We start from the raw sequence: 26,311 nt of genomic DNA on the forward strand, positions 1-26,311 counted from the left end.
TGGAGAACCCCTGGTATAGTCATAGAGTTGTGTGGGGTTTTTTGCTTTTGTTTTTAAATAATATAAAGGATCCAGCCCTGGCTGGTGGTGGCTTTGTGGATTGAGCACTGGCCTGCCAACTGAAAGGTCACTGGTTTGATTCCCACTCAGGACACGTGCCTGGTTTGCTGGCCAGGTCCCCAGTTGGGGTTGTGTGAGAGGCAACTACTCAGTCTTTCTCTCACACGTTGATGTTTCTTCTCAATCTCTTTCTCCCTCTCATCCCCTCTCTCTAAAAATAAATAAATAAGTAAATATTTTTTAAAAGGCAGTTTTTTCACAGACCCAACTGATATAATAATAATTATTATTATTTTTTAAAAGGATCCAGACACTAACTGCCCTCTTTTCTAAAACAGGGTCAATTTCTTCAAGTGCCAGTCACTATAAAGACTGCCTTGGAAGCATCACATTTCAGGTGAAAACAGGGTCTGCCTCATACTGGAGCAGTCAAGAATCTACCACAGCTCTGTCTGATAAATCGACAACTGTCCGAGAGAAAGCAAAGAGCCTAGATTCCCTTTTTAATTCCTCTAAAACTCTCCCTTCAAGACTAACTGATCACGTATGTATACTACCTCTGTGTTCCCTCTCATGGAACCAGCCTGAAGGCCTCAATGATCCAGAGTGCCATGATTTCTCCAAATCTGTTTTACCTCATTTTACCTTACCTTATTTTACCAAAATAAGTTGGATCCTCTCTGGGCTTGCCCGAGCCTCCTCTCTGGGTTTTTACTGTGAGATAGATCCTGGGTTCTTGTGCCTTTATCCCTCTAGAGATAATGTTTGGCAATTTCTCTAAAGAGCCAACCTCTGCCGTAGCTTATGATGCCGCCTTCACCTGCGTTGTCCTTTCTCTCTAACCACATTCTGTCCACTCGGGGAGGTTCGAGTTCTGTTTCTACCTTGAAGCCTCTCTGGTTAGTTCTCTGAGAGTTTTGATTGATACTCATCTTCTCTGAACTCCTGAACTAATAGTCTACACTCCATTGTATCCTACCTTCTCTCCTCCCCCACCCCTGTTCTCGTTCTTTTTCTTTTCCTCCCCCTCATATTTCATGTGTATAGTTTCTTCAAGATAACTACAAGTTCCTTATTGGGTACCCTGCATTAAGAACCTGTTGTCCCACCCCTTTCCCTGCAATGTGACTTTCCCTATCCTGCCACCACCAAGGCCTCAGACTTGTGAAGGAAACCCTCTTGAGTCCTCCAAACCATTGTCGCCCCAACTGACATGTGGAGCAGTTCCTACTGAGTACTGCCTGAAACTCTGACTCCTAGAATCATAAATAATAAACTGGTTGTGTTTATTCACTAACAAACAAAACAAAAGGAACCTGTTGACTTGACATTCTATAGCAGATTGATTACTGGCTTTGGCCCTCAATGAAAAACCAGTTGTTATCTTCTTTGGGCATTTGACTCACAAAAGGTCCCATTCTGAAGTAGGGCAATAAAGAATTTTATGCTTTTGTTCATCAAACTGTTAATTGGGCAGGTTTTGAGGGCCAGGGACCATGTTTGGCCCTCTTCTAAGCATCCAAACGTGAATACAAAAGGTATAGTATTGGGGCTCCTGCTCCAAAGGAGCTCACCACCTAGTGAGAAAAACTGTAACACAGCAATAAGTTGAGTGCTACAGAGGCAAAGGGGTGAGAAGGCTTCTTGGATGAAGTGACATTTCAATGAAATTGACTGAGTCAACAAACAACTGGCTTCTTCCATTGATGAGACAGTTAACAAAAAAACATTTTTATAGGAGTTTATTTGAGCCAAACTGATGACATGCCAGGAAGCAGGATCTCAAATGCTCTCAATATATACACAGTCTTAATGTTGGAGATGATTGAGTTATATGGCTTTTTTAGCTCAATATATGTGTCAATTACCATATTTATGTCTTATTACAGAAAAGAGCATCTACATTTACTGGGGCTGGTCCCTTCAGCAATGCTAAGGAGCCTGACACATCATCCCATGCCACTCATAAAAGGAGCCTGCCAAAAGGTACTCTGCGTTTAACATCAAAACACACCTTCATAATAGGAAGCCAGTTTAAGGGAGTCTTAGTCTCATCTTTGATGTTATGTTAGATTTAAACAAAAATACTATGTGTATTTCCCCAATTATAAAAGTAAAACACACTTATTATAGAAAACTTGGAGAATAAAGAAGAGCTTAAAAAAGAAAAGCACTGAATTCTATCACCATTTTTAACCTCTTGTACTATTTTGATACATATCTTTTTTATAGTTTTAGAAATAAGCTAAAAAGCAGTTTTAGCATAGTTGAGATCGTTGTTGTATATCAGTTCTGACCTGCTTTTTTCTTTGATGATATATTTTGAGGATTTCCCCTTACCAGTAAACATTATTAAGAAATATATGTAATGGCTATATAATATTTCATTCTGCATATGTTTGTTAAACATGCCTTTATGTTGAAGAATTGTGCAAAAATCTGTATCTGCACCTCAGCTCCTTTCCTTGGATAGATTCTTAGAAGACAATTCCAAAGCAAGGGTGTGAGCATATTAACAGCTCTTGAGACAGGCATATTGCCTTTGCCACATTAATTTTAATGTCCCGCTTTTTTGGTACAACTCTAGAATCTCCCTCGGGGGGATAAGGATTTTGTGAATTATGCCGAGGGATTTTTGTTAGTATTATAATTGAGCTTTTAGGGGAAGGGCCAAAGTATGATTCCTCCTGTGTCCCCTGGCCTCATAAGTGATAGAGAAAGGCCTTCTACATTGTGTTTTGTTCATTTGACTGGTCCAGAGCCTCTGTATTCCTTCAGCAGCCCTGTTCCAGAGTGGGCCTCCAGCCTCTTAGTAAACATTTATACTTCATCTTCCCTAAATATCCTTTGGGAGCAAGAAGCACAGATAAAGCAATACTGAGGTAAGGTGAGGGAGGCAAAGATTTGGAGTTAAAGAGAGAGAAAAGCCATTCACATATTGGGAGATCTCAGCTAGGACTGCCAGTTCAAGAGGGCTTCTTCCTGCCTTAGTTTGTTTCATCACTGACAAAGCCTAAGTCAATCTGTGTGGGGGCCTAGAAAATCCATTGCGGGTCCAGGAGGGTGTTAAATCATTTTCCCTTTTGTCCTTTTTAAGAACTGGTAGAAGCCATCTCGCAGCATCACATTGATGAGCTACCACCTCCATCTCAGGAACTACTTGACGAAATTGGTAAGAGATGTTCAATGCAGAATGTACTCACTCGGTGACCCTCTTAACTGTAGTCACTGACCACAATATGGTTTTTTGCCTCAGGTGTGAGCACTAGTACCGAAGGCCTTTTGAAGGTCTGACTGAATGTACAGAATTCAGGAAGGGGCAGTTTTCCAGTAAAATGGACCTTACATTACTGCTGAAGCCTGGCCAAGATAATTGGCCTGTGTCTGTTTTCGTTTTGTTACTTAGAAGGTCTGTGGTAATGATTCGAAGAGGAAATAACATTCAAGTGGCTCATTATGATGAACTCCTGTTATTGAAGGAATTGTTATCTTCGAACCAAACCAGCCATACCTAGGAGGCCTGATGTCTGGCTACTGAGGCCAAGACACCCTGTTCTTTTAGTTTTGCCATTAGCAGGAGATATTGAAGGTATTGGCATTGTGGATGAATCACTTTCCCGAGGGCAGAGAAGTCAGTGGCACAAGACTGAATGTGACCAGAATTTTCCATTTCAGCCAGAAACTGAGCAATACCAGCTTAGTTTTAGTTGTAGCTGATTGGCTGGCCCTTCCCAGCTGAGCTAATGCTGGAAGAAAACATTATAGAGACATTAGGGGCGGGTGATTTGCTTCCCCAGGAAAGACCTGACTGCTCTTTTCTTAACAGACTGGCCAGCCAGCCTCAGAGGACACATCTTGTCAGACCTCTGATGGTTCAGTTCTTGGTATGGGGCTCCTAGAGAATTTCTTGAGGGGCATCTCTTCATTTTCAGGATCTCAGACATTTTATGTCTCATCAGGAAGAGGAGGGTAAATGAAGACTTACCTGGTCTGACTCAACAGAAAGCCGCTGTCCATGCTGTCACAAGCCCCCAGCCCTGTTGGCTTGAAGAATTTGGGTGGAGCCAGTCAGAGCTGCCAGAACCTTCCTTAGATTCTTTTTCTCTGGACACAGGCCCTTCTTGCCTCAGCGTACCCCTCCCTAATGTCAGAGTCATATAGGTCCCAGGATTTTGGGATCATTCTCTCAGGGCCCCACCCCCTTACCTACTTTCCTCCTCTAACTTCCCAGGGAGCTCTTGCAAAGTCCTCCTCTCCAGCAGCTGCTAATACTACAATAGAATTGCTGCTTGTGAGATTAGAGGATACCACACATGTCCTGCTCAGGTGTCACCTGTTTCTTGGTCCTAGCTTATGGCAGTACATGAAGGCCCTTTTGCAGTTTGACTTTAGTGATAACTTTTCCTCTAGATTCTCATGTTCTCCCCATTTCAGCAGCTGTCACCAGGCTTCTCCCCAGGTCTACCCTCATGGTACTGCTGTATCTCAGTGCATTCTGCAGAAATGCTCCCTTATTTTACTTATTGGAATTATCTGGGCCAGGTTTCTAGGTGATGCATATACTTTGAGATAGGTCAGTAATTTTCCAGCTAGACAAAGGGCAGAGGGGATTCGGGTAGTTTCTCTGAATAATGGGTGCTCCCACCTGGTTATTGTACACTGTCACTCTGTTGTTATTTCCCCTTGAGAGCTTTGGGGAGTGACCTGGAGCTGACACCTGTGCTTTTGGATGCCCACATCCAAAATCCTAGGCATCTGACAAGGACCTAAAGGAGAGGGTCCTATAGAGCCCTAGGAAATCCTTTAAGATCAACAAGGAACTACTTTTAACAATGAGGATAAAATGAGCTTTTTATTTCAAATTATATTAAATGATTTTATGGGGCCCCCTGATGCTTGGGAGCTACCAGGGCCTGTTCCCTGGCCTGCGTGAGGGAGAGACCTGTGTCTGCACACAGCAGGGCTGTGCCAGAGAACAAGCCCAGGGCTTTTGTCTGTGCTGCCTCCCAGCTGTCTCTCTGCTCTGGGAGCACTTGGAGGAGACCGAGCACCTAACAAATGCAAAGCAGGGACCTGAGTTTAGCAGATGGTTGTTTTGGTCTAGTGAGCAATTCTTTAGGAACTGGTAAGTATAGATACTCTTTGCTCTCTGTCTTTCCCATAAACTAGATGAAGATATGAAATATAGTCCAATAGAGATGGGGGAAATTTGGGGTGGTCCTGATGTTGTTACAAACTGAAAGATTAGAAAATAGAGATTAAGAACATAAACTTTACACCTAGACTGCCTGGATTCAAATTCTATTTTTACCTCTTACTATCCTCCTTAACCTTTCTTACTTTCATTTCCACATCTGGCAAACAGGAATAACAACATAAAATGTGATTTATTTCACAGGGTTGTTGTGAGAAGTAATTGTTGCTATTAATCTTTACTTAATGTAAATTAGAAATTGTATCTGCCACATAGGCTCTGCAAGTAGTGCCTGAATCATTTTAATTTTTATTGTTGTTTGGGATTGAATGTTCCCAAGCAGTGGGTTTGTTTCTTTTTTTTTTTTTTTTTAATTTTATTTTAGTGTGCGGTTGCTGGGGGTCATGGCCTGCAACCCAGGCATGTACCCTGACTGGGAATCGAACCTGGGACGCTTTGGTTCTCAGCCTGCGCTCAATCCACTGAGCTACACCAGCCAGGCCTCAAGCAGTGGTTTTTAAACTTGATCAGGCACCACAATCACCTGGAGGGCTGGTTAAACAACCTACTGCCAGACCCCGCCCCAAGTTTCTGATTCAGTGGGTCTGGGATAAGGCCTGAGAATTTGCATGTCTAACAAGTTCTGAGGTATACAGTGGCTGCTGGTCTGAGGGCCACTTTTTGAGAATCACTGCCATGGAGAATGTTGTGCCCTGCAAAGGAAGAAATAAGTTGCCTTCTGCTTTTGTATTGGACAGAGCTCTTGAAGCAGCAGCAGGCTTCATCCGCAGTGTTGGGTGGGAACAAAGCAAGTCCTCTGGGCACCACTGCAAATGGTAAGCCGACTACCCAGGCCTTTCTCACCAGTTTCTTTCAAAGCAATGTGGACATTGAGGCCAGGCATAAGTCCGTCTCTATTCTGACTCCACTGCATGTACGGCAAACTGTTTAATGTCTCTGAGCCTCAGTTACCCTCATCTGTAAAGTAGGATGATAACTCCTACCTCATCGCCTGGTACATTGTAAGATACTGAACATATGTTAGTTCCCTTCCCTTCACAGGACTGCTGGTAGGGTGGAATGGGATAGCATGTGTAAAATGCCTGGCATACATTAAAGGGTACTACCCTTCCCCACCCAAATTTTTTCCCTGGGGCTCCAACCTAGAAACATCTAACAAGTGAGAACAGGGTGGTCCTCAAGTAAAAATATGCATTTATTTTCAGGGTCTCTTCCTTTCTCTTTCATGTGCCCTCCCTGTGCTTCCTCTGTCTCTCTTAAGCCTTGGCATAGGCAAGGTTTCCTGTAGCCTCACTTGGCACTAAAGAGCTCTCAGGACCCTAGAAGCAGCTGCTGTGAATACAAGCACCCTGCAGACTACCATCTGGCCCCCTCCTGTCCTGGGAAGAGGGGAACTAGTGAATTGCAGACTTCAGGGGCCACTGAGTAGCCCTGAGTTTCTGACACTCCATTTTAATGTAGTCTTTCTGAATTATTACTTTTTGTTCAAATAAAATTAAATTTTTCAACTGTTTTTAGATCAAAGTCATTTAGAAGAACAAGGAACTAACAGTAAAAAAGAAGATAGCAGCGCAATTTGGACCAAAGAAAATCAAGATCTAGAAGAGGACACAGAGAGGTAACAGAAAAATCTGGAGTTCTGAAAGGATTTAAAATACTGTATTAGTTTGTACTAGTTTTTCCTTTGCTATTGACAAATAAGAAGGGGGAAAATGGTCTTTTTGTCATACTATCCTAATAGCCCCCAATCCCAAAAAGTTTAAAAACTTTTAGATTGTCATAAAATACACATAAAATTTTTAAGTGTGCATTTCACTAGTGTTAATTATATTGACATTGTCGTACAGCCAATCTGCAGGATGTTTTCATCTTGCAAAACCCAAACTCACTACCCTTTAAACAGCTCCCCATGTCTCCCCCTCTACTTAGTTCCTACCAACCACCATTTTACTTTCTGTTTCTATGTGTTTGACTACTTTTTTTTTAAAGGGAGCATCATTTATTTTTATTTATTTATTTTGGAGGCAAAGGGAGAGAAAAAGAGGGGGAGAAAAACATTGATGTGTGAGAGAAATGATGTGCAAGAGAAAATGGATTAGCTGCCTCTTCCATGTCCCCAACTAGGGACCTGGCCTGCAACCCAGGCATGTGCCCTGACTGGGAATTGAACAGGTGACCAACTTTTCAGATTGCAGGCCAATGCCCAATCCACCAACCAGGACAAGTTTCACTATGTTTGATAATCTCATATAAGTCAAGTCATACAGAATTTGTTGTTTTTTTTTGTAACTTACTTCACTTAGCATAATGTTCTCAAGGTCCATTCATGTAGCATGTGTCAGAATTTCCTAACTTTTCAAGGCTTAATTCCATTGTATGTTTATGTATGTGTGTATCACATTTTATCCATTCATTTGTTGATGGACACAGGATTGCTTTCACCTTTTAACTATTCTGAATAATGCTTCTCTGAACATATGTGTATCTCTCCAAGGCACCATTTTCAATACTTTTGGCTATATACCCTGAAGTGGTTTGCTGGATCATATGATAAATCTATTTTTAATTTTTTGAGGAAATACCAAACTATTTTCCACAGCAGCTGCACAATTTTACATTCCTATTAACAGTGCACAAGGGTTCCAGTTTCTCCACATTCCTGCCAATACTTGTTATTTACTGTTTCTTTTTTTGCTTTTTTGATGGTAGCTATCCTAATGGATATGAGGTGATATCTCATTGTGATTTTAAAAAAATAAAATGCATATTTCAATTGCTTGAATTCATATCTCATAAAAGAAAAAAAGTAATAAAGCACAAGCCCTAGCCATCTCCCCCTACCTTTTCCTGCCATTAGTCAAGAGCCAGTTCCTACCGGTGTTTCTTGGGTTCAAAGCATCTCCCTGCCCTAATCCTCACCTTGACCTCCCTATCCCCCACATCTACTGTGGTTGAGAGGGCATGGGCACTGCCCATCTCCAGGCAGGCCTCTGACCATGATAGGCAGCATCCAGAGTTGTCAGACCTGATGGGAGGCAGGGAGGGCGTTGGGAGATGAGAGATAAAGACAACTACCTCCCCACCCCAAACACACATACCTCTGCCTGCCAGGCCTGTTGATTGTAGCTCATTGTTAGGGTAAAGTGGTACTGCTGTCTCGCTATATTATAAAAATTATATTTTATTGATTATGCTATTACAGCTGTCCTAACTAATTTCCCCTTTGTCCCCTCCACCCAGAACCCCCCAATCCCTAGGGAACCTCCCCACCATTATTCATGTCCATGGGTCATGTGTATAAGTTCTTTGGCTACTGTGTTTCCTATTCTGTACTTTACATCCCCATGGCTATTCTGTAACTACCTATTTGTACTTCTTAATCCCCTCAGCTCTTTACCCATTTTTCCCCACCCCCACCCACCTATCAGCCATCAAAACGCTCTCTGTATCCACACTTCTGTCTCTGTTCCTCTTGTTCATTTAGTTTGTTTTTAAGATTCAGTTGTTGGTAGAAATGTATTTTTTGCCATTTTATTGTTCATAGTTTTTATCTTTTTCTTAAATAAGTCCTTTTAACATTTCATATAATAATAGTTTGGTGATGATGAACTCCTTTAACTTGACCTTACCTGGGAAGCTCTTTATCTGTTCTTCAGTTCTAAATGATAGCTTTGCTGGGTAGAATGATCTTGGCTGTAGGTCCCTGCTTTTCATGATTTTGAATATTTCTGCCAGTCCTTTCTGGCCTGCAAAGTTTCTTTTGAGAAATCAGCTGACAGTCTTATGGGAACTCCCCTCTAGGTAACTAACTTTTTTCCTCTTGCTGTTTTTTAAGATTCTGTCTTTATCCTTTGGCATTTTAATTATGACGTGTCTTGGAGTGGGCCTCTTGGCATCCATCTTGTTTGGGACTCTCTATGCTTCCTGGAATTGCATGTCTATTTCCTTCACCACATTAAGGAAGTTTCCTTTAACTATTTTTTCAAATACATTTCCAATTTCTTGCTCTTTCTCTACTTCTTGCACCCCTATGATGTGAATGTTGGACCTTTCGAAGTTGTCCCAGAAGCTGCTTATACTATCCTAATTTTTTTGGATTCTTTTTTCTTCTTCTTGTTCTGATTGGTTGTTTTTTTGTTTCCTTAAGTTCCAAATCATTGATTTGATTCTTGACTTCATCTACTCTGCTGTTGTTTCCCTGTAAATCACTCTTTGTTTCAGTTAGTGTATCCTTCATTTCTAACTGGATCTTTTTTATGCTGTTGAGGTCTTCACTAAGTTCCTTGAGCATCCTTATAACCAGTGTTTTGAACTCTGCATCTGGTAGATTGCTTATCTCAATTTTATTTAGCTTTTTTTTCTGGAGTTTTGATCTCTTCCTTTATTTGGGCCATGTTTCTTTATCTCCTTGTTTTAGCAGCCTCCCTGTGTTTGTTTCTGTGTATTAGATAGAGCTGCTTTGACTCCGTGTCTTGGTAGTGTGGCCTAATGTAGTAGGTGTCCTGTACGGTCCAGTGGCACAGCCTCCCCTACCACCCACGCTAGGTATTCAATGTGTACCCTTTGTGTGGGCCGAGTACACTCTCCTCTAGTTGAGCCTTGGTTGCTATTGGCACATCAGTGGGAGGGATTTACTCAGGCCAGTCAACTGCAAGGACTGGCTGTGACCACTGACCACCAACCTCCATCCTCCCTAGAGGCTCAGCTGTGCAGGGACAGGGTGGTGGTGCTCTGACGTGGTCTATAGCTGTCCATTGGGTACACTGGCCCTGGGGTTTCCCAGGTGTTGGCAGGTCAAGGTGAACCCCTGCTTGTGTTTCGCCCAGGGCATCCTGCCTGAGCTATAAAGCAATCTGAGATGGCTGCTATTTGTGCTGGGCTTGGAGATTGCCAGTTGAAGCCAAGCTGTGAATCTAGCCTGGCTGCTGCTGGTGCCAGACCTGGGGCTCACTGAAGCCAGCTGTTGCTTGTTTGATAGGATTTAGGAAGTTGTGAAGCATGAGCCAAAGACCAGGCATTTATATAGAAAAGCAGCTTGGGTGGGCCTGTAAGTTGAGTGGGGCAAAGTATCTGGGGACTTCCAAGGTGGGTCAAACACTGTTAGCCAGGTTGATGGAATCCCAGGTGTGGCACCAGCTTGCTGACTCTGTGGGGGAGGGTTTAGGAAAGGAACAGTGGCCTCTGCTCGATGCCTTTCAAGCTGCTACCCTGGAGCTCAGAAGGAGTGAATTTGAGTAGGTGAGTCCATGTGTGGGTTCTTTTGGAGGAACTGCTTGGGGCTCCAGAAGTTTCTTCCATTGACTCATTTCTCACTGGCTTTTGCAGTCAGGAGTTGTGGGGACTTATCTTCCTGGCACTGGAACCCTGGGCTGGCAGTCCTGTTGTAGCACTGGGACTGCTTGTTCCCAATATATCCCTCCTGAATTTTTATCCACCACAAGCAGTTGTGGGACCTGCCCGTTCCACATCTGCTCCCCTCCTACGAGTCTGGGTGGATGTGGTTTCTGTAGTTGTCAGACTTTGATTCAACTTGATTTCTGGCGCTTCTGAGTGATGGTGCTTCTATATTTTAGTCATAATTTTGATGTGGTTTTGTGAAGAGGTGAACCATGTCTGCCTGTGCTTCCATCTTGTAGGTCTTTTGTTCTGGTTTTGATTTGCATTTTCCTTATGATTAGTGATGTTGAATATCTTTTCATTTGTTCCGTGGCTATTTGTATGCCTTTGCTGGAGAAATACATGTATCTATTCAACTCCTTTGCCCACTTTTTAATAGGACTTTTTTTTTTCTGTCAAGTTTTTTTTTTTTACTTCATTTTATGAGGCAAACCCAGGCTTTGGCTTCTTTCAAAATAGTTTAGTTAGGAGAGAGACTTCCAGCCAAGATGGAGGCATTGGTAGATATACTGTGCCTCCTTGCACAACCAAAATAAGGACAACAACAAATTTAGAAACAAAAAACAACCAGAACTGCCAGAAATTTGAACTATATGGAAGTCCAAACAACCAAGGAGTTAAAGCAGAAACATTCATCGAGACTGCACCACAATGCAGCTATGTGGGTCGCTGCCCCCAACCCCAGCAAATACCTAAGGCTCCACCCCTCATAACGTAACAAGAGCACTGAGACAAATAAATACGGCCCAAATGAAAGAACAGATCAAAGCTCCATAAATAGAACAAAGCAATGAAGAGATAGCCAACCTATCAGATGCAGAGTTCAAACACTGGTAATCAGGATACTCACAGAAATGGTTGAGTACAGTTGCAAAATAGTGGAAAAAATGAAAGCTGTGCGAAGTGAAATAAAAAAAAAATATATATATATATACAAGGAACCAACAGTGAAGGGAAGGAAACCGGGACTCATATCAATGATTTGGAGCAGAAGGAAGAAGTAAACATTCAACCAGAACAAAATGAAGAAACAACTCAAAATGAGGAGAGGCTTAGGAACTTCTGGGACAACTTTAAACATCCGAATCAGGGGTGCCAGAAAGAGAAGAGGAAAAGCAGGAAATGAAAACTTACTTGAAAAAATAATGAAGAACTTCCCCAATCTGGCAAAGGAAATAGACTTCCAGGAAGTCCAGGAAGCTCCAAAAGTCCCAAGGAAGTTACACCTAAGGAAGCACACACCAAGGCACATCATAATTACATTAACCAAGATTAAAGATAAGGAGAGAATCTTAAAAGCAGAAGGAGAAAAGGAGTTACCTACAATGGAGTTCCTGTTAAACTCTCATTTGATTTCTCAAAAGAAACCTTACGGGCAAGAAGGGGCTGGGCTGGAAAGAAGTATTCAAAGTCATGAAAGGCAAGGACCTACACCCAAGATTATTCTATCCAGCAAAGCTATCATTTAGAATGGAAGGACAGAAAAAGTGCTTTCCAGGTGAAGTTAAGGGAGTTCATCATCACCAAGCCCTTACTATATGCAATGTTAAAGGGACTTATCTAAGAAAAAGAAGATGATCAAAACTATGAAGAATAAAATGACAACAAACTCACAAGTATCAACAATTGAACCTAAAAACAAAAACCAACTAAGCAAACAACTAGAACAGGAACAGAATCACAGAAATGGAGATCACGTGGAGGGTTATCAGCAGGGACAGGGAGTAGGAATGGGGGAAAGGTACAGGGAATAAGAAGCATAAATGGTAGGTACAAAATAGATGCGGGCAGGGGTGGGGTGGGCGTTAAGAATACTATAGGAAATGGAGAAGCCAAAGAACTTACGTACAACCCATGGACATGAACAAAGGGAGGGGTTGCTGGAGGGATGGAGGTGCAGGGCAGAGGAGGATAAAGGGGAAAAAATGAGACAAGTGTAATGGCATAACAAATAACATATCCTTAAAAACACCCAGTTTAATTAAAGTCATTGAAAGAGAATTGTTAGATCTTTCTAGCCAAATAAGAGAAATTAAGGGCAGTCAGCTATACAGTTCAGACTAGAAACACAAGGTTGGTTCAGAAAACCTGGTTCTCTTCCTGATTCAGAGCTCCGCTTTGACCTGTGTTGTAGGGTAACCATTTCAGCTCAGCTCCTTTTTTCTCCTGACTTCTCTCCCCTTGTCCTGTTATCAGGACTAGGACAGGGGTAAGCTGAGGGATCCACTTCTAGGGAACTAAACTGAAGGAGGCACCAAAAACTCAGGAGTCAAGATATGTATTATTTTAATGCAATGTTTAAAAACAAATACAGAAGAATACATGATGAACAAAATATCTGAATTTTAAAGAAAGACAGAATCTGAATCTGCCCTTGCACCACTTGCCTCATCCTAGTCTTGGTCCTGTGGATCCTTAATATAGCCCTGCAGAATTCTCTCAGCTGCAGTGATAGAAACCCCACTATTGTGCTTAAATGAGTTTGTCTCACATAACAAAGAGGCCCTCAGGTTGGCAGGGCATGGCTGGTATAGTAGCTCAGATGCCTCCAGGGACTTCGTCTCTTTTGATCTTCCTGGTCTGCCACCCATAGCAACAGCACAGCATGCTGACCTTTATTTCCAGACTTGTACCCTCCTGGTTGCAAGGTGACTGCTGTCCACACACCAGGTGGGGGAGCCGGGGGGAGGAATATTCTAGCTGACTGCCCTTTTTTATTTGGAAAGCAAAAACTTTCCTAGAAGCCCCTCCCAGCAGATGCCCACTTATATTTCATTGGCCAAATGGGATGTGTGACCATCTTCATTTACAAGGGAGACTGGAAATTGAACTTCTAGCTTTTCAGCTGCTGTAGAAGAAGGCTAGGGAAGAGAGTGTTATGAATAACTTTTGGGTAGTGAAGCCTGTTTTTGTCACATTCTTCAAGGGCAAAATTATTCTATATAAAGAAGGAAAAGAAAGAGACCTGGAAGGGCGGGTGTGGGAAGTGGGGAGGAGACTAGAGCCCTGGGACCTGCAAGGAAGTGGGGAGGGAGTTTTGGGGCGAGACAGAGAAGAAAAGGAGGCAAAGGGGAGGAAAATAAATACATTTCTTAAGGTTTAGAAATCTTTGGACTATAATGTATGATGTAACTCCAGTTCCTCCATCTCCCCCAAAACATGTGCAGTGACATTTATGCCATTATTCAAGGCAAAAGAAGGGTAGCTCAAGAAGTCCAAGTTACATTTGATTATATAAATATACAGTGCTTGCCCTGACTGGTGTGGCCCACTAGGTTGGGTGTCATCCCACAAACTGAGAGGCCACTGGTTTAATTACTGGTAAGGGCGCATATCTGGGCTGCAGGACAGGTCCCCTATTCGGGGCGTGTGAGAGGCAACTGATTGATATTTATCTCACCCATGGATATTTCTCTCATTTCCTTCTCCCTCCTTTCCCCTCTCTAAAACATAAATAAAATAAAAAACATAAAGTGCTTTGCACATGATGAAACAATAGCTACTATTATTGTGTCTCCTCCTTTTTCAAAAGGGTTGGCTGTGCTGGACATGGAGAAATGCCCACAGATGCTCTGTCATCTCAGTCCTTGGCACCAAGCCAAACTGGAAGATATTTTTCAGATAGGTGGGACTTTTCAGGTCTTCTGAAAACACATTCTGCATCCTTGATGGTCTCAGAGGCAGTTCTTAATTAAAAAAAAAAAAAAACTTGTAGGAATAGTTCTAGCCTCAGGTGGAAATTGACTTAATGACCAATAACTGAGACATAGTCTAGCCTCTGGTCTTGGAAGATAGTGATGTCATGGGTGCTGAAGCTTCTTTTTTTTTAATTTATTATTTTTAGAGAGAGAGGAAGGGAAGGAGAAAGAGAGGAAGAGAAACATCGTGTGTGATTGCCTCTCACATGGCCCCCACTAGGGGCAGGCCCCTGCAACCCAGACATGTGCCCTGACTGGGAATCGAACCAGCAACCCTTTCGTTTGCAGCCCACGCTCAATCCACTGAGCTACACCAGCCAGGGTGGTGCTGAAACTTTTTGTCAAGGGGTTAAAGGAGGTTTGTGCGCATTCAAATTGTATCTAGGTGACCTCTGCAACTCTACATACAATCTCAGTGAGCTCTCATTTTCTTGTATGTATAGTGAAAGTACAAGTTCGAAGGTCTTTTCTCACTTTAAAGGGCTATGCCTCCTTGTCAAGGGAGAAGGGAAGTGACAGTTGTTTCAATTCTCTTCACTTTCCCTTGGACAGAGCTCACTCTACTCTGGATGAAGACCTGGAAAGATGGCTGCAGCCACCTGAGGACCATACAGAGCTACAGGATCTCCCCAAGGGCTCTGCAAGGTTATTTATTATTCTCCAGCAGGAGATCATTTTTTTCTTTCTCTGGAAGGGGGATTAGATTTTAGTTTTTAAAAAATACTTTGACTCCTTGGAGAATGAATGTGTGGTGATGGCATTACATTGCTGTGGATAAGCCAGTCCTGACTCCTGTCTGCCCCTGTTCCTTCAAGCATCCATAGTGCTCAAGACATTGATTAGCAGATTGGTATCAGTATAGAGAGAGGCCTCTAAGATTGTTATATCTTGGTCCTGTCACCTTCAACATTTTCATCAGCCATTTGAGTTAAATCAGAAAAGGCATGCTTATCAAATTTTTAGATACTACAAGTCTAAAATGAATACTAATGTGATGGGTGATAGACTGTGGACTCACAAAGATCTTGACTGGTGGAAATGTTAGATTTCTCTAAAATATGAAGCTGAGCATTTGGACCCAAAAATATAGAATATGAGAGATCTGACCTAATGGGGGATCTTTGATTGGAAGATCCTGCTCAGTGTAATTTCACTGAAGGCAGAAAGTATGTCTTATTTTTATATGCCCTGCATTCAGCATGCATTTTGAGACTTGGTAAGAATTCAAAAAATTTTTGTCGAAGAAAGCCTGTATGACTCCATGAGACCTCACTTTGAAGCAGTTACTTAAAAGGTCAATGGAAAATAAAAATAAAGAGAGATATACAGCATTAATGACAAACAGACAGAAATGTATGGACCAGATCAAGGTGATGTCTCATGGTGGTGTGACACTGTGAGGCTCCTTTGTGGTTGTCACATTTTAAAAGACATTCACAAACAGAATAGGATGGCCATGGAACGGTCAGAGGTCTGGAAACCCTGTCATATGAGAACAGCTGAAGGAGCTGGGGAGGCTTAGCCGGAGAAGAGCAGATGGAGTGGAGAATTTGATAGCTGTCTTCAAATACCTGAAATATTGTAAAGAGAGTCAGCTTACTCTCTTATGCCCCAAAGGCCAGGGCTAGTGACTAGAAACTGCAGAGTAAGGGATTTTTATTCAGTAAAGCTCAAACTTGCTCATAGCAATAGGTATTTGGCAGAGAAAATAGCTGTTTTCACACTTCCTTTAACAACAGCTCCCTCCCTCCACCTCTACTCCCCACCCCAAAATCAGCCCTCCCCCAAGTACAGGTTGGGTAACCATCAGGTCCAGGGCCATTTGGAAGGAGGTTGAAATAATCTGAACGCCGCCTCTGGACTCCAGAGCCTATGACTCTGTTAGTGATGAGAGGTTAGGAGAGAAAAAAATCATTTTCACCCTGCCTGGCTTTATTTTCTCTCTCATTCACATATTTGTTTTGAATGTCCACCAAATGGAAACAGAAGAAAAATCTGTGAACAATGTCAGTTTGGCTCAGCCAGCATTGTGGTGCATAGACCGTGAGCTGAGTGCTGTGCGAGGTGCTGAAGGTGCAGAGGGGCAGGATGTCTCTGCCCTTAAGAGAGTATAGTTAATTGGGAGAGATGGTTTCTGCTTACTAGTTTGACAAATGTGGTCTAAAATTCTTAGATGCTTTAATTAGCTATTTCACTTCAGAGAGTGTCAGGAATTGAAGATGAGGTAATAAAGGAAGTGGTGGTTATAAAAGGACACCAATTACAACATAAGTGAAATGTTTTTTTTTTTCCTTTTGGACAATATAGCCTAGTGGTTAAGAGCAGAGTCTGAAACAAACTACTGGGTTCCAGCTGTAGGGCTTACTAGGCATGTAATTTAACTTCTTTGTGCCTTGGTTTCCTCATTATTCGATGGGGATGGTAGTGGTAACTACCTTATGTAGTTGTGATGAGAATTAAGTGAGTTAATACACAACATACATTATAGCACTTGAAATGCCTGGTCCATAGGGAACACTCCATTAGTGCTAGCTATTACTGTGTTTCCTTTGGAGTACAGTCCTGTTCCCCTGGCCATTGTGCATATATTTTGATACTGAAAAATCTTTGTCATTGAAGGGAGACAGGTGCCAAGGCTCAAGAAGTTGGTGAAAAGAAAAGAAAAGAGGAGGAAAGCATGAAGCCAGAGAGGACATCAGAGAGCTTTTTAGGGACTTCTGATGAAGGTATGAATGAATGAACAGTTGTTTATAATGTAGCTTGGTGTCCTTGGACTTTGAGGAACATCAAAGTTATTTAGAAATTTCCCAGATGCTATACATGATCCTCCTACTCATTTTCCCTGTAGTTCAGCCCAGCATTTCTGTTAATTATGAATCATGTCTTCATCACAATACAGTAACAACATCCAATTTCATTTCTCAAGCAAGCCTTCAGTCAGCCTGATCATCTTTACCTTGTTTTATCTGGAAAGGTATTTTGCTTTTAACTGTCTGGTTCCTTCAAAAGAGTTCTAAATTAAGCTCACACAGAGGCTACAAAATCTAATAAGAAATCATAAATTGTGGAATATAAATGGAGTCTACAAGTAATGTAAAAGGTATAAACTAACTTCAATTACAAAACAATTTTATAGAGCTTTAAGGTGTCATTCACAAATGACACCCTCCTAAATTTAAGTTCCTTCTCCTTGGGAAGTTAGAGAGAGAACTCTTTCGGATCATCTGGTATCCCTTTCATCCCTTCTCCAGGACATTCTCATTCTCCTGCTTTGCTGAGTCTCCTGGGCTTCCTGGCCAGCTGGCTTGCCCTTCACCAGTGAGAGGCACCAGCATATCAGAGGGCCCGAGAGCAATTTTGGGGTATTACTTCCCCTGCCTGCCTAACTCAGCACCTCATCTCTGCACAGCAGCAGTGTTCCTTCACAAACACAGCCCATCCTTGCGTCTGGGCTCTCACTGGGTGCCAGTAACTGCTTTGCCCTACCTCCACCCTCCAGTCCTTTCAGACTTAGGACTGATAATGGCTTCCCACTGCTGCTAGTCACTGGATGCCTTGTGGTCCCTTATTTGCTCCCTTAACTCCCTTTGCTCCCTGTACCTCTCTAAGTAGTCACTTCATTCAAGGGCCTGGGGTTGCATTCTGTTTCCTCCAGGATCCTGAGTGGGACAGAACCCAGAGTGTGAGCATTGAGCTAGTGTTGAATTCACTGAAAATACAATGCAGGGATTTTATAAATTAACATCATAGTGTTCATGGGTATGACAGGGAGCTGCAGAATGTTAGAAGGGAAACCCTATTAACTGGTTTTAGAAAGATTTTAGTAAAACAGTTCACCCTAAACTAGAGAGAAAGCACTAATGTGACTCTGAATATCAGTACCCTTTGACATAGAAAGTAATCAGATTTTTTCCTTCTTCCTATAATTCATCCAGAGGAACTGAAACCTTGTTTTTGGAAGCGACTGGGTTGGTCAGAACCGTCCAGGTAATGACATATCAAGGTTTGTAAGTCAAAGTTCGCTATTTCTAGACAACATGAGCAGACTGTAAACACTTATCAGCATCTAAATAAGCATAAATGACAAAGGCTTGAATTAAAAATTGCTCATTTTTAAAAATGTTAATGTTTACAATTTTAAGGTAAAACAAACATTAACTTCAGTGAAGTAATCAGTAGAGTTAGCATTAACAGTTTTAGAAGGAGGGAGTACAGAAGATGCTGTTGTCAGTTGTTTTGTAGTCATTTTGCATTTCCGTGATAGCTTAGTTGGGCATATCTCCCTTGATTGTAAAAATCAAAACCAGGTTATTATCCAGCATTACTCCAATAAATTTAATAAGTTTTTTTAAAAATAAAAAAAATCATAATCCCATTCCCTTGAATGCAGTTGAATAGAAAGAAGCTATTGTTTGTGTCTTTAAAAATATGCATACCAACTTGAAACTCCCTTTTTTGTTTTTTAAAAAATACACGCACAGGATCATCGTGCTGGACCAGAGCGACTTGTCAGACTGACGGGCACCGGGTTGCAGGTGGACTCCCAGCCGGAGTGTGAGCGTCCTGCTTGTGAGCTCCCTTCTTCCCTGTCTGATTCAGTCACCATCAGGGCAGTGGTTTTGTATCTCACACTTTGTTCAGCTGCCACAAGAGACAGAGAGACTTGGTGCTGTCTGTTGCAGCACATGTAGCCACTTATTTTCCGTCAGATTTCTGAAGAGCGAAAGGTAATGTTGATTGTAAAAACTTCTCTTTGTGCCCAGAATGGCTGTGGTTTTGTTGACATAGATTTTTGAAAACTTTTACTTTTGTTATATAATAAAATGTTCACTTTTAACACTAATTGGATTTCAGCTGTGTAAGATATGTTTATTTTAGTTATTGGGTGAGAAACCACCACCCAAAGAGGCTTCAGTTTCTGTTGTGAAGTTTGACAAAACTAACATGCATAAAAATATAAGGACTATAGCAAGTGGGCATGATAAATGGTGAGTTATGATATTGCAGCATTATGTATTAGTATTCCTAAAGGCTGCAAGTCCTACACAACCTCCCACTGATGTGGTTTGTCTACAAGTCTGGCAGAGTAGACTGTGCTGTAATAATGGCTAATTTTAACAATAATGTTGGTAGATAGTGTTTATTGCTTACAGAGCACAAATTTCTGCTAGGTAGTTTATGTAGATGAATTCTTTTCCTGCACTTGGCAGTCCCACTGTGTTTCTTTAGTGTGCTCCTTCTCCCACTCTCACAACTCTTATTTCAAACTTCCATCCTTCACTTTCCACTAACATCCAATAGATGTCTGACCTCACCTCCGACTTCACAGAGAAAATAGAAGCCACTAGTTGGGAACTAATTCAGCTTCCCACCACCAAAACTACAGACATGACGGCATCTATCTCTGTGGGCTAAAACAGCCTACGCTGAACAGAGATGGACCTGCTCTATGCCTGTCATTTCTACTTTCCCTCCTGTTACACGGAAGAAGGTGTCTGTCTTCCTGTCCAAGGCCAGTCTCATTTTCTGTGTGCTCAGAAGAAAACACACTTGGATTTCTTTTCAACTTTAAAAAGTATTCCCTAGACCCCACCTACTTTTCTATCCACTGCCCTCTCTCTTTCTTCCTACTTCAATTAGAGTTGTTATTAAAAGAGTTTTCTACACCTGCTGTCTTTAGTGCCTCACCTCCCACTCCCTCTCTCCTTAACCCTCTGTAGCATGAATTCTGTTCCTTCCATTCGCTAGCAGTCCTAAGGCCACCAGTGACTTCCATATTTCTATAATGAATCCTAGGGATACTCTCAGAGCCTCATTGTTTCTTTGCTCTCTCAGCCTGTTCCCTTGGCTCCCTGATGTTACAATCTCATTTTCCTTTGGCTGTTCTACCCCAGCCTCCTTTGGGCCTTTGCCTCTATCTTTTCCTGCTCCAGGCTTTTCTCCCCAGAGGATTTATTTATGCCCATTGCTTCAGTTAGCTTCTGTATGCTGACAACTTCTGTGTATTGTGGGTCTAGGAAGAGACCTGTCCTCTAAGCTCATGTGTCTACCCATATATTTGATGTCTCCACTTGGATTCCCTTCAGGTAGGTGTTTTACTCATATACTCAAAACTGAACTCATGGTCTTAACTACAAACCTCCCCCCCCCCGGTATTTCCCTTCACTAATGGTTTTACTGTCTACTCAGCCACTCAAACCAGAAACCCAGGAGCCATCCATTGCCTCCTCCCATTCCTTTACTCTTTACCAATCATTTTTTTATTTTTAAAAAATATTGTTTATGCTATCACAGTTATCCCAATTTTTCCGCTTTGTCCCCTCCACCCAGCTTGCCCCCCACTTCCATGGTGAATCCCCACATTGTTGTCCATGTCCATGGGCAAAATATCAGTCATTAAGACTTATTTGTATCAACCTCTAAAACATAGTGTCCCTTGTAACCACATCTCTCTGTCTCTGCTGCCACTGCCCTCATCCAAGCCGCTAGTAACTCACTCAGGCAACTGCAGTGGCCTCGTTAAGTGGCCTCCTGCTCCCATCCCACATTCAACAAATCTTTTTTGAATGACTTCTCTGTGCCAGACATCACTTTAAGATGCTGTAGAAATAGTGAACAAAGCAGAATTCCTGCTCTCCTTGAGTTTATGTTATCAAATGAATAGTTTTGGTAGTGGTAAGTTCTCTGAGGAAAATAAATACGTTAACATGATAATGATTAGGTGGGGAGCACTTAGCATTGTAAAGGGTACTCAAGGGAAAACTGCTCTGAAGAAGTGACCTTTGAGCTCCTATTGGAATAAAGAGAGGGAGCCAGTCTCAGACTCTGAGAGATGAGCAGTGTCCCAGCAAGGAGAAAAACATGTGCCAATGCCCCATAGGCAACACCAGGCTAGAGCAGTGGAAGGCTGGTATGGCTGAGCAAAATGTTGGGTTGGCCAAAAAGTTCATTTAAGTTTTTTCTATAAAAACACATTTTTTATTTTCACCAATAACTATTGATTTGGATATTTTGAGTATGTTGGCCATCTCCCACATCGGGTAATACTGATTGTTCTCAGTTAGTGTCTCAATTTGGTTGCTATGAACTTCACCTGGTCTACCTGACCGTGGAGCATCATCCAGCGAGAAATCTCTAGCACAAAACTTCGCAAACCACTTTTGACACGTTCAATCAGTCACAGCACCTTCTCTGCACAAATCTTTTTTTGCATTTCAGTTGTTTTTATATTTCTTAAAATAAAGCATAATATGCCGAAAATGTTGCATACTTTCTTCCATCTTCAATATTAAAATGACTAAACAAAAATTCACCAGTTTTTGTAAGTTTTTTGAAAGATTTTATTTATTTTTAGATAGAGGAAGGGAGGGAGAAAGAGAGGGAGAGAAACATTAATGTGTGGTTGCCTCTCATGTGGCCCCCACTGGGCACCTGGCCTATAACCCAGGCATGTGCCCTGACTGGTAATTGAACCAGCGACCCTTTAGTTTGCAAGCTGGCACTCAATCCATTGAGCTACACTAGCCGGGACTGGTTTTGGTTTTTGATAAGCATTAAAGCATGCTCATATGACATCTGTCACAGTATAGTCTAAAAAAAGGTTTAGAATGAAATTAAAATCAACTTAGCACTATTAGAGCCATCTTAGGAAAACAGCAAACCAGCTTTTTGGCCAACCCTATAAATTGTGGGAAGATTAGAAGGAGGTAAAGTGAGGCTGGAGATAGAGTAGGGGGTAAAAAATGGGACTGCAATGGAGGGTGCTAAGCAAGGGGGTAGAGAGTAAGGTAAAACTGATTTGCCTTTTTCAAATATTTCTTTGATATTCTTGTTCCCCTCTATTTTTTTCCTCCACAGTGATTTTTTAAAATTTTTTAAAGATTTTATTTATTTTTAGAGAGAGGGGAAAGGAGGGAGAAAGCAATTGGTTGCCTCTCTCACGCTCCCAACCGGGGAGACCTAGCCCACAACCCAGGCATGTGCCCTGACTAGGAATCGAACCTGCAACCTTTTGGTCCACAGGCCAGCACTCAATCCACTAAGCCACACCAGCCAGGGCAATTTTTAAAATTTTTATGTGTCCTTGTATTTTAACTGATCTTTTTATTTTTTTTATTGTATTTTTCCCTTACGTCCTCCTGCCACCACAATCACCAGACTGTTGTCCAAGTCCATGAGCCCTTTTTCCTTTTTGCCCCATCCTCCCCTCTGTCTCTCCCTGCCGCCCCAGAGCTATCAGCAGCCTTCTCTCTATCTGTGAGCTTCTCTGTTTTGCTTGTTAGTTCATTTTGTTCATTAGATTAAACATATGAGTGAACTCATAGGATATTTGTCTTTCTCAGACTGGTTTATTTCACTTAGCATAATGTTCTCTATGTCCATCCATGCTGTCACAAAGGGCGAAATTTTCTTCTTTTTTATGGCCAAGTGGTATTTCATTGTGTAAATGTACCATAGCTATTTTATCCACTCATCTACTGATGGACACTTGGTGAGGATGTGGAGAAATTGCAACCCTTGTGTGCTGTTGGTGAAAATGTGAAATGGCACAGTCGTTTCAGGAAACAATATGGTAGTTTCTCAACAAATTAAGAATAGAATTACCACATGACCCATCAATTACACTCCTGAGTATATATTCAAAATAATTGAAAGTCTCCAAGAGATTTTTATAACCATGTTCATAGGAACATTATAGCTGAAACATGGAAGCACTTCAAGTGTTCATCAGTGGATGAATGGCTAAGCAAAAGTATATACATACAACAGAATATTATTTAGCCTAAAAAAGGAAAGACATTCTGCAATATTCCACAACATAGATGAACATTGAGGACATTATGCTAAGTGAAGTAAGCCAGTTACGAAAAGAATATACTGTATGATTCCACTTACATGAGGTAGAGTATCCAGAAGCATAAAAACAAAGTGTAATGATGGATGCCGGGGGCTGGGTGAGGGGAGAATGAAGAGTTATTAAAGATGCAGAATTTTTGTTTGGGGTGATGAAAAAGTTCTACAAGTGGATAGTGGTGATGGTTGCACAACACTTTAATGTACTTAATGCCAATGCATTGTACATTTGAAAATGGTTAAATGGTAAATTTACAAGGTAAAAAGTTACAGGGATGGATGGTGGTGATGGTTGCACAAGAATGTGAATAAATCTGATACCACTGAACTGTACATTTAAAATGGTTAAAGTGGTGTGATGCTCTGCATTTTACCACAATAATTTTTTAAAATTATGAAACTACCATAAATGGACTAATTAGAAATTATGTTATAGATATAGATTTATTGATACAGAAAGATATCCATAACATATTATGGAATAATACTGAGAGGTATATAATAGGATTCCATTTATGTAAATTTATAAATAAATGTCTACATGTGGTAAGTGCATAGAGAAATATCTGGAAAGATGCTTATTAAAATAGTAAAGTGGCCCTTTCAAGTGATTTCAGCTTTTTATAATTCTCAGTAAGGTGTTTTCATTTTGTGGTTTAGGAATATTTAAAAAAGTCAAATCAGTGGGAAACAGGACTAGAATGTCATTACAACTAAATAACCATAAACCAAATTAATTTTATTGTAACTTATTTGAAGAAAAGCTATTTAGCAGAAAGAAATGATCATTGTAAAGTATACGAAAAGGAAGCTTTAGTAGATAGACACGGGATGCCCAATGAAAGCCTATTGTGGATAGGAAGGAGCATGATGGGTATGCCAAGTGCTCTGTGGCAGGTGTCGCCCTCTTGTGATCATCATATTATTTTCTTTACCCAAGTCCATGTTCACTAAGTAACTTTTGTTCCTCCTGAAGTTGGTTTATACAGAAAGAATAACCTGACTTTCCAATCAGCTCAACAGTGGTATGTCTTAAAGTATACTAGTAAGTTGCTATTCTGGTTTATATATTGGGCTTTATGTTTGGTTAATGAGAGTCTATACTAGAGAAATCAGTTGCTACATAAGAAATCATCTCCAAACCTTAGTGACTTAAAACAACAATGACCATTTATCATTTCTATCAGTTTCTCTGTCAGGAATTTAGAAATTGCTCAGCTGGGCAACTGTGGCTCAGGGTCTCTTGTGAAGTTGCAGTTCGCGATGCATTTCCAAGTTGGCTCCCTCACATGACTGGCAAATTGGTCTTGGCTATTGATTAGGGAGCTCAGCTACTTTCCGTAAGAATATCCCATTGAGTGTCCTCACCATATGACAGCTTGTTTCCTCAGAGCAAGCCATCCAGGAGACCAAGGCAAAAGTTGCAATGCAATGCCATTATATGATCTGTCCTCAGAAGTCACATGCCATCATTTCTGCTATGTTCTATCAGTCACACCAGAAAAGCCCTGATTCAGGATGAGAGAGGACTATACAAAGACATGAATAATAAGAGGTGAGGATCATTGAGTAGGGGTCATCTTGAAGACTGGCTACCACAGAGCTCATGAAACAGGTGGCCTGTACCCCGGTCACCTCTACCTCACTACATGCCTTTCATTCAAAATAAAACAGTATACTATAGATTTTACATTGGTCATTGCATTTTATCTTCTAGTAGGGACAGCAAGAGAAGTGAGGGTCACCCTCAAAGAACCCATGTGTATCTCAGGCACAGATTGATTTGAGTTAGACTATTCATAATTAGGAAAATGCCAAGATTCTGTGTTGTGTTTTGCAGCATTTCTGCTAAAGTCACCTTTTATGTTTACTTGTATGGAAATTGAACACTGAAAGGAAAATATATATATTCTCCAACATTAAGAAAATTGTAAACAATTATTCAAACAACTGAGCTGATTTTTATTAAGATCAGAAAAGTGATAACAGACTTAATGTTACTTATTGATGAGGAAATTCAAATTCATTCTCTCTTAAACTTACAAAGAGAAAATCTTCCTAGACAAATAAACATTATAGTCTCATGGTTAAAGGTTACATTTCAGTAAACCATCATATTTAAGGTAGAATCTCATAGGAAAGCTTTGTCCAAGTCAGCCAGTCTCAATGTTATGATCACCAATAATAAATAACTATAAATCAATAAGAACCATCTTCACTTCAACCTGCTTACCCTTAGTGCACAGTTGGCAAACACAAGGCCCACAGACCGAATCCGGCCTTGCTTTATCTGGCCCAGTACCTTGTTTCCACCCGGCAGCAGTGCTGAGCTCTTGCTTAACTATTAAGGAGTAGTTACATTTATACAGTCCTAAAATTACATTTGGCCCTTTGAAAGCAACTGTGAGGCTGATGTGACCCCTGGTGAAAATGAGTTTGACACCCCTGCGTTAGTGTCTTCAAGATACCTGACTTGTAAATGTTCTCCCACCTTCATCCTTTTCTATTAAAAAAAGAGATTTAATGGCTGAGTGTTCTGCATTCTAAAGACTTGTATCAATAGCTCAAAGTTTCTCAATCGAGATTCCTGCTACCTAAAAATCTGTGGCTTTCAACTTTGTCTCTAATCAAGGCTGAATTTAAAGACCCAGAAACAAGTAATTTGACCATACTATAACCATGATGACCCGTCAGAGTCAGTCGTAAAACGTGGGTATGATAGAGTCTGTGTCTGAAAGAGGCAGAGACAGATGCACAGAGAGGAAGCATGTGAAAGGGAGAGAAAGAAGACAGTGTCTCGTTTATCCAGAATGGTCATCCAAGTTGATTGACCAAAGTCACTCTTGAAATAAAGAACCAGAGTCCAACTGATCAGGACTGCTGAGAGAAGAGAATCGTGAGAAAGGACACTAGCATTTATTGTGTGATACCTACCTACCAGACAGTGGTTACCAGTTTAAGAAAACCAGGCACAGGCAAGCCAAGTAACTTGTCCAAGGTTCAGAAGTTGTCACTTATGGTTGCAACCAATGACTAACTCCAAATCTGTTTTACAATCCTCTTCTCACTCCTAAGCCAAAGATGAGAC

The 26,311-nt window shown here is 41.3% G+C and overlaps 1 protein-coding gene across 1 annotated transcript in view; it reads left to right on the forward strand.

The window, feature by feature from the left end:
• The window catches only part of TEX14 (testis expressed 14, intercellular bridge forming factor), a 69,555-nt gene extending 50,344 nt beyond the window's left edge, over positions 1 to 19,211 (forward strand). Inside the window, exons 23-31 of the mRNA XM_028521764.2 lie at positions 399 to 604; positions 1,950 to 2,046; positions 3,158 to 3,232; positions 6,013 to 6,090; positions 6,794 to 6,893; positions 14,923 to 15,015; positions 16,990 to 17,096; positions 18,306 to 18,357; positions 18,852 to 19,211. Of these exons, the coding sequence (XP_028377565.1) occupies positions 399 to 604; positions 1,950 to 2,046; positions 3,158 to 3,232; positions 6,013 to 6,090; positions 6,794 to 6,893; positions 14,923 to 15,015; positions 16,990 to 17,096; positions 18,306 to 18,357; positions 18,852 to 18,888 (845 nt within the window). The 3' untranslated portion in view covers positions 18,889 to 19,211. The remainder of the gene's footprint in view (positions 1 to 398; positions 605 to 1,949; positions 2,047 to 3,157; positions 3,233 to 6,012; positions 6,091 to 6,793; positions 6,894 to 14,922; positions 15,016 to 16,989; positions 17,097 to 18,305; positions 18,358 to 18,851) is intronic.
• Positions 19,212 to 26,311: the final 7,100 nt, after the last annotated feature.

Source organism: Phyllostomus discolor, chromosome 8 (genome assembly GCF_004126475.2).
Source record: "Phyllostomus discolor isolate MPI-MPIP mPhyDis1 chromosome 8, mPhyDis1.pri.v3, whole genome shotgun sequence".
Classification (NCBI taxonomy): domain Eukaryota; kingdom Metazoa; phylum Chordata; class Mammalia; order Chiroptera; family Phyllostomidae; genus Phyllostomus; species Phyllostomus discolor.